This window comes from Arachis stenosperma, chromosome 7, assembly GCF_014773155.1.
Source record: "Arachis stenosperma cultivar V10309 chromosome 7, arast.V10309.gnm1.PFL2, whole genome shotgun sequence".
NCBI lineage: Eukaryota > Viridiplantae > Streptophyta > Magnoliopsida > Fabales > Fabaceae > Arachis > Arachis stenosperma.
The window spans coordinates 78,209,333-78,218,045 of NC_080383.1; the positions used below are offsets into that span (position 1 = coordinate 78,209,333).

General features: G+C 27.4%; 1 protein-coding gene across 1 annotated transcript; it reads right to left on the bottom strand.

Annotated features, from left to right (window-relative positions):
* Positions 1 to 1,386: 1,386 nt before the first annotated feature.
* LOC130941441 (LOB domain-containing protein 4-like) lies at positions 1,387 to 7,469 on the bottom strand. Its single transcript, XM_057869944.1, has 2 exons — positions 7,184 to 7,469; positions 1,387 to 1,929 (listed from the first exon to the last, which is right to left on the bottom strand). The coding sequence occupies exons 1-2, from the start codon at positions 7,361 to 7,363 to the stop codon at positions 1,570 to 1,572; spliced, it is 540 nt and encodes a 179-aa protein (XP_057725927.1). The 5' UTR covers positions 7,364 to 7,469; the 3' UTR covers positions 1,387 to 1,569.
* Between the last annotated feature and the right edge of the window lie 1,244 nt (positions 7,470 to 8,713).

An 8,713-nucleotide genomic window follows, 5' to 3' on the forward strand; every position in this document is an offset into this window, starting at 1 on the left:
ATTTTGTCCTTCCTAGTGCTTCAAATTCATCAAAACCCTCAATAGAGAAATGTACAAAACAGCACAATGCATTTAAGCTAGAGACAAGACGAAAAAGTTAAATCTCTATTTATGTATATTCACCAACTTCAAACTAATAAAGAAAACAGAAAAAAAAACAAAAATGATATGTAGAAAATTTTTTAGAATAATTGCTAATCTCAAAATCAGCATTACAACATATATTTTATATATTTATTTTTATAGAATATATATAATAAAAATAAGCTAAAATTCAAAATCATAATAAAAGAACCAAAATAAAATACTACTGCACAAAAATATGTATCTAGAAACAAATTTAAGTTCAAGTAGAGGATCTAGAACCAGACATGCAATTCCATTAAATACAACTTGGATCCTATTTGTCATTTTGTCTCCTTTTGTAGCTACACACACTGATGTAGAGTTGTCTCAACACTAATGCGCACAACAAGTTTCATATAACCAAAAATTAGGCTTTAAAACAAAAAAAAAAAAAAATAGAGGCAGAATTATTAGTACCCGCAAAATAATGACCAGCGATGATGAACACTAGTAGAAGAACGTTGATAAATTGGAAGAGATCAAAGATGAACGGTGAGCAAAAAATAGAGAAGCATGTTTCAAATGGGTAGATGTTAGAGTTTTTGTCTTTGTGTTCTGAAAAATAGAGGTTGAGATTTTGTGCTTTGAATCGCTAATTGAACAAAATAACAAGCAATTCATGCAGGGTTGGAGTTTTTTTTTTTTCAGTTAAGGAGGGTGGAAAAAAATTATAATTTAAAAAAATATATTGATTTATTTTAGATAACATTTATAAGTTAATATTTATTAAAAGTTTTAATGTAACTTTAATAAAATGTAATATATGAATATAGTAAATGTTTCCTATTTAATTTATTAAAATAACATTTTTTACATGTTTTTTAATTGATTAAAAGGAAACACTTATAACATGTTTGATTAAAAAATGTTACAATAGCTTTATTTCTTTGTAACAAATATTAAGAGTTATTTTTTATTATTTTAAATAATATTTGTTAAGCATTGCTTAGATTACATGTTGTCATAGATAAAAATGATTGTAGTGTAAGTGTGTAACTAATAGGCATTTATACATGACAAAATGATTTTGATTCCCACACATACATATAGGATTAGGTAGAAAGTGAAAGAGTAATAAAAAGAAACTGTCAAACTAATACACTAATGATATAATTACTCATAATTACAAGTTTAGATATTTACATATATATGGCTAACAAATTAATCATCATCATCGTCTCTTTAGTCACATAAAAAGAGATTGAGATAGAGAAGTCTTTTTCTATCATAATAAGAAGGGCAAATAAAAAGTGAGAGAAAAAAAAAAAAAGCAAATAAAAGGTACTAATGAGGCAGACAATAAAGCAAGCCCGTGATATAATAATAATAATAATAATAATAATAATAATAATAATAATAATAATAATAATGCATGTCCAATAATATATGCACTCACTCCGTAACCTAATTGATTATATTAGCTATATAATATTATAAATAATCCTAGCATGACCAAAGGGACTGTCCCATATTGGATTGATGATCAAGGACCATGTCCATGGAAAAAAGGGACTTGGTCTGGCTCAAATTATTGTTATTCTCTGATGGTGATGATGAAATTGGATGGTAATGATTCGATGAAGATGAAATTGGAGTGTCATGATGATTAGATGATGGGAATTGGCGCATTCTCATGTGAACAACTTCGGCTTGTGCAAGAGCCAATTGGGTTCGGAGAACATCAACTTGTTGCTGAAGAGAAGATATTGCACCCACACATCCATAGACAGGGTCTCTTACTCTTGCATTTGCCTCATACACCATTGAACTCACTGCATCACTTCTTTGGTGCTCTGGTAGTTCCTGAAAAGTTTTGGTAGACATGAATAGATAAAATTAAATAGGGTAAAGTACTAAATTGGTCCTCTAGGTTTGGGCGTAATTCTGTTTTGGTCCTTAAGGTTTAAAGTGTTTATTTGAATCCAAAAAAGTTTCATTTAGTATCAATTTAGTCCCACAGTGAGGTCAAAATTAAATAATTAACAAAATATCTATTTTGTTAATTATTTAATTTTGACCTCACTGTGGGACTAAATTGATACTAAATGAAACTTTTTTGGATTCAAATAGAACACTTTAAACCTTAAGGACCAAAACAGAATTACGCCCAAACCTAGAGGACCAATTTAGTACTTTACCCAATTAAATATCATATCATATAATAATAATAATAACTATCTAATTAATTATTGAAACCTGAGGCATATATCTACACACACTACATGACATCTTATAGTTAGGTTTATGAGTAAAGACTTTTAGGGTAAAGAAGTGGTTGTTAGACTAAAGCAGTCCATTTTTTTTTCTATTTTATTTTATTAAAGAAAAGGTTGCATTAATATTTTATTATGAGAAAGACTATATTTGAACTCTATTTTGGTGTCCAATACTCATTATTTATTTATTTTTCTTTCTCTTCTCTCCCGTTGTATTTCTTCTTCTTTTTTTTCTTTCTCTTTATATATAATTTTTATTTTTGTAATCTTATTCAATATAGGTGTCTACTGGCACCAAATTAGGGTTCATATATGACCACTTTTTTTATTACAGAAAGAATTTAACTTTTTCTTTAACAATAATTAATGTTGCTTTTTTATACATTAATAAAGTAATATATCAATAAAAAAAATAAGAAGGATAATTCTTATATTCACTCCTTTCTATATGCCAAATTGATTTTTTTTATTATTATCTAATGAAAAAATATAGAAAACTCACAACTTAATATATAGGTAAGAAAAAATTAAAGTGAGGATAAATTATATAACTCGTAAATCATAATACAATAACAACATTCTGAAAGAAGACACTTCAGTACAAAGTGAAAAGATATAAAGATATAGAGATCGCGAAAGAGTAAAAACTAAAATGTTTTGTGGCTTTTTTTTAATAAATACTACAATAAAATTTTTATATTCTATGTATGATATGAATCTGTATGTGAGTATAATTTTATTTTGAAATAGGTATATAAGTATATAAATAATTACAAGAAAATAAGAGTGATCTTAAAAGGTAGCCTATACATTAGAGAATTGTTGACCTAGGTGCTTAGAGTGGCTAGGTTTTTGGATTTGTGGTGACTGCTATATGAAGTGCATCAAATCCTGAGGGTTTGTTTGGATGTAAACAAGTCCTATATGCATTGTCAAAAAGGAGCCTTATACATGATGTTATATTGCACATGCTGTAGTTGTTACTTCAAGGGGAAAAAATAAAAAGAGACGTAATAACGTATAGCTGACTATTTAATATTACAGGAATATAATTTTTTTAAAATTATGGTGTATTTTGTTCTCACGGTATAGATTATATATAACACAATATTTATAAAATCAAATTATTTTTATAAAAATAAAAATTGTAGGTTGACAAAAGTTTTCAACTAAGAAGACTAATGTCTCTGTAAATAAAAAATTAAATAATAAGATTTTTAGTCATTATTTTTATATAAAAAATATAATTTTTTATTAATAATTAATTTTAACATTTGTTATCTAAAATTTGAAACAATTTAACGTGTATAGTTTTACATTTAATTAGATGTTAAATCTATTGCACAAATAGAAGTAATTAATTTTTATACTTGCTATTTAAAAATAATATTTTTTTCTCAGTGTGTAAAAATATAATTAGATATTATCATAAAAAAATTATATTGATAGTTATAAAATTCACTTAAAATTAGTTTTTTTAAACAATTTAATGTTGATTCTAATTTTTAATTATAATATTAATATTCTCTCCAAACTATGTGTAATAAATATTTGAAAGAAGAGAATAAATAAAAATATAGATTAGAAAGATAAGGTAGCGGTGAAAATTTAAAAGTATATAAAAAATTTAAAAAATATGTATATAATAATAATAATATTTTTTATTTGAATTATATTATTTTGTTAAATTTGTTTTCTGTGGAATAGAAAGGTGAAAAAAATAGAGAATGAAAGAAAAGAGAGAGAAAGATAAAGATGAAAACTGAGAGTAAGAGTTTGTTAATTTTGGAAGAAAAAATTTATTTTAATTGTAATAAAAATATATCGGATGACATATTTTGATTTGTCAAATTACTAATATAAAATATAAGTTATATATAGAGTGAAAATGGTTGAGAGAAATAGAAAAGTAGAGAGAGGTAGATGAAAGAATTTAGGAAGGAAGTTTATTAATTTTGGAAAAAAGTATTTTTTCTCAGTTTTAATAAGAGAGTGCCATGTGACACATTTAGTTATTAAATTTGATAGTAATATATGATATATGATATATGATACATAATATAGGTATATTTCAATTTTAATTTCAATTTCAATATTTCAGTTTAAATTTTAATGCAATTAAAGAATGTCATATTACACATTTTGATTGTCAAATTTGTAATTAGTCATTGATAATGATATATAAAAGAGATAAAGTGGTTGAAGGAATGAGAGAGATAGAAAAAGAAAGACGGAAGAATGAGAGAACTCTTTAATTTTGGAAGGGAAAGATTTAATTTCAATTGCAATGAAGAAGTGATATGTGTCATATTTTAGTTGTAAAATTAGTAGAAGGAGAGAATGATTCTTTAGTTTTAGAGGGAAAGATTTGATTTCAGTTATAATAAGGAAATGACATGTAATATATTTTGGTTGTAAAATTAGTAAAGAGGAGCGGAGAATTTTTTAATTAAAAAAAATTTGATTTTAGTTGTAATGAAAAAATAACATATTATATATTTTATTTGTAAAATTAATAATATATAATAGAAATAGAATATAATAAATATAATAGATAATAGATATTGTGACTGGAACGGTAAGCCTACAATAATTTTTGTTTCTTGGATGTGTGCTGAATTAATATAAAATTTGTCGGAGCATGCAAGTAATTATTATAGACTAAAATTCATAATGTTATATTATTTGTTAACTAAAAAGGAACAAGTATAGTTGCTAATATCATCAAGATGTCATGCTTACAACATCTTTTTCTTCTGGGAAACAACATCATCCTTTGAACATATTACTAAGGAGTCTCTATCAATCTTACCCAGATTTTAAAGACAAAAGGAAAAGCTAATGAGCACATACTTAAAACATTTATTTTTCTTTTCTTTTCATTTCTTTTTTGCTGAAATAGTAGCAAAACAAAAGGCAAACGGTGGTCATAAAGAAAGATGTTGAACAAATAGGTACACATATAACCACCTAGTAATAATAACATTACTTTATCCTCTTCACATTGTGGCTTGATGAAGTAGCTTAGTAAAGATAATTTATATGGCCTTGATCCTTTTCTTCTTTATATGTACTAAGGAATCATCTGGTGCAATATCACTACTTTACTAGCTAGTACCTTATAGCTTACTTTAACAAAGAAATCAAATATTAATATTAATAGTTAGAATAATACATCTAACTATAAAAGTCATGAAGTGGGGTCATCAACTGTAATTAGCCACTATAACGGAAGTAAATGTGAGGAAATGAAAGATACCCCCTTTTCACTGTTCTTGGACAACTACTTTCAATTTTTCAATTTTCCAATTTTTCTTTTTAATTTTATTAATAAAAAAATACTAAACTAAGGGACTAGTTAATAGACTTGGGATCCGATAAATTAGGTTTTGCAAACAGAATACATCAGGAAGTTAAAGCAGGTAGAAAGGCTAGGGTAACTAAATTTATCTAAACCTACGTGTTCAACATTATTTTAGGTAATTATAAATTAATATTCTTTTTGGTGACTAATTATAAATTAATATGTAAAGATGAAAAATGTAATAAAATAACTAAAATATATTAATGCAATATTTTTTATATTTAATTATATAATTATTATTTTTAATCAAGCCTACGTAATAAGATAAAACTTTGCTAGTATTGTATGTTTTTATTTGTTAGAAATATAATTATTTAAATATTTCTTTTTATTAGGTTATGTTTTTTGGACAAATAATTTTATAATATGTTATCTCTGAAAAAAAAAAACATAAAACAAAAATACAAGGAAAAAGAAGGTATAGGCAAAAATTCAAACAAACCTGTCAATGAGTTATAATTAAATGACATAATCTCTCCGTACTCATCTAAGAGATCACGAATTCGAATCTTTCTATCTTTGGTAAAAAAAAAATTCAAACAAACTTAGAAAAAAGACTCTTAAAAGTATAACCATTATTTGTCTCCTTCTATTAACTTAGTTTAAATTTTTGGTAGAAATAAATTTACGATATTATATTATTATTTCGTATATTTTTTCTTAGGTAAAGAGCGGATATTCATGAGTGAGAAAGGGGATATTAAGTTTTGAGAGGAGGTTAGTATATAATTTTCAACCCTTAACAATACATCATCTTCCAACTTCATAGACAAATATTTTAAGTAACCAAGTAAGTTTTTAGAAAAAGAAAATCAAAGTTTAGGTGATCTATGGTTAAAATCATAGCATGCTCCTAAATTTTATAAGAGTTTATGGAAGTGCTTCCATACAGATCCTAACATAGGAAAGTTCATAGTAACAAAGAAAACCAAAATTTACATCTTTTTTAAACATGTTTGGAACCTTTGTCACATATATATGTCCACGCTTCTTGACCATATAAGTATACAGGAGTTTCAATATATAATCCCTAGTTAATAAGTATCAATTATTGTATGTATCAACATAACTTTGTTTGATATACAGTTTGAGTAATGATATTTAAAATATATTATAAGAAACATCCTCTTTTCCATATTTTTTTAAAAAAAATTATTTTTATTTTCCTAAATTACGTCATATAGATAGTGATATATTCGTCAAATAGTCTCCCTCAAACAAGATATTTGATAAAAGTTGATAAGAACCTATAATAAAAAGAATTCAAATTAAAGGAAACTGCACCATATTCCTACAATAATTCATCATTCTATATATGAAATAAAAATGACTAGGCAAAGAGAAAGTACTCTACATAACTATAACTATATACCATGAAAAAAATTGAAAATGACATAATAATAAACATATCATTATATTGATGCCTATGTAGATATATGATAACTAGATTTAGAGATGATTAAATTTAGAAAAGAACCTGTAACATCTTGTTGACATTGCTAGCACCAAAAACCTTGTGGACACTCCCAAATTTCTGGGGCTCATCAGCCGGGAAATACGGTGCAAACACGCAATCCTTTGCGCATCGCCGCCGGAGAAGCTTGCATGCCGCACACGGCGACATTGCACCTTGCTTCCGACCACCACCCTCCTTCATAGCGCTCTTCAGTTCCTCCAATAATTAATTAAACACCACGATTATTGTTCATCAATTTTCTATTTTAGCCCTTTGAATATGAAATAAAGATAGAAGAAGAAGAAAAGGAAGGTAGACTTATCAAAGGTGGGGGTGTTAGGGCGTTTGATGTTATATAGAGAGACGTTATGTGACAGCAAATCTTTGGAGGGTCCCACAAAAGAAGAGGCTTTAGATTTTGCGACAAAACTATCCATGTTGATAAGATCTTTTGCCCCACCTGCATATTATTTTTTGTCTTGACTATTTATTTTCTTATTATGTGCGTTCTTCTTCAATGAATTTACACCGGGTTCGGTTTCAAGGTTTTGCATTAGTTGGTAATAGTAATTTGATCGTTACATAATTACAGTTATGATCAGTTGTTGGTTTCAAATTTTACCTCTTTATTTTTAAAATATTTATTTTTATGTTTTTGATTGGACAGTTAAATTATTTTTTATTAAAGCGGTTATTCTGATTCTTACAGCATACTTACGCGACATAGATATTTTGACACTCATGTGTACAGGGACAGAGGAGTGCATACGCATGACTCCTGTTTTGCTGAATATTTGTTTTCTTGCAATTTTAATTGGTTCTCTAAACTTCTTTAATTGTTGTTTAAGACTCTTAACTAGTAATTAGACTTTGAGACTAGGAAAATGAGTTAAGCGAATTGATATTTTCTGTTAGTCAGTTTAAAAGACGGTGACTTAGATCTAGTATGTAAATTGGATGAAATTGTTGTGTGAGTTGATGGAGTACCGGGTTGAAGATGAACTTGTGAAATTGAGGATTAATGATGGTTATTTTGGAACTCGGAGATAAATGATGAACTTGATGAATACTGAAAGTGATCACTAATACTGAGTATACATTATTGATGTGCTGATATTTGGTAAGTCGTTATGCGCTTGGCAAGGACGATAGTTAATCCCGCATGCCGAGGTTGCAGCGCCGGCGTAAGGACAGTAGTTAATCCCGCTTACGTTGAGAGGTGGGGTCTGAGGCTGAGTATCCCGCTCGCATTCTTTCGATTCATAAGAGTAGCTAGACATTATATCCCTGGGGTGCCATTTTTATTCATGACCGAAAAGCGACATCCCAAGGGGGTGTGTCAGGTTGGTAGTTGAACCGACAAGATATATCACGACCAATAGGACAGGCATTCATCATGTGCATATTCTATGTGTTTGTTTGCTTTGCCTAATTGTTTCTTTTGCATAAATGTATAACATACTTACTTGCTTTCTGAATTACTTGCTATATATGCATATTACCTGTATTTTACTTGTTTGTGATTACTTGTGCTTTCTACTAGGATTGAGG

Coding starts and splice junctions, on each gene's coding strand:
- LOC130941441 (XM_057869944.1), bottom strand. CDS start 7,363: ATGAAGGAGGGTGGTGGTCGGAAGCAAGGTGCAATGTCGCCGTGTGCG. Junction 1,930..7,183: donor ATGTCAACAAGATGTTACAG/GTTCTTTTCTAA, acceptor AAAACTTTTCAG/GAACTACCAGAGCACCAAAG.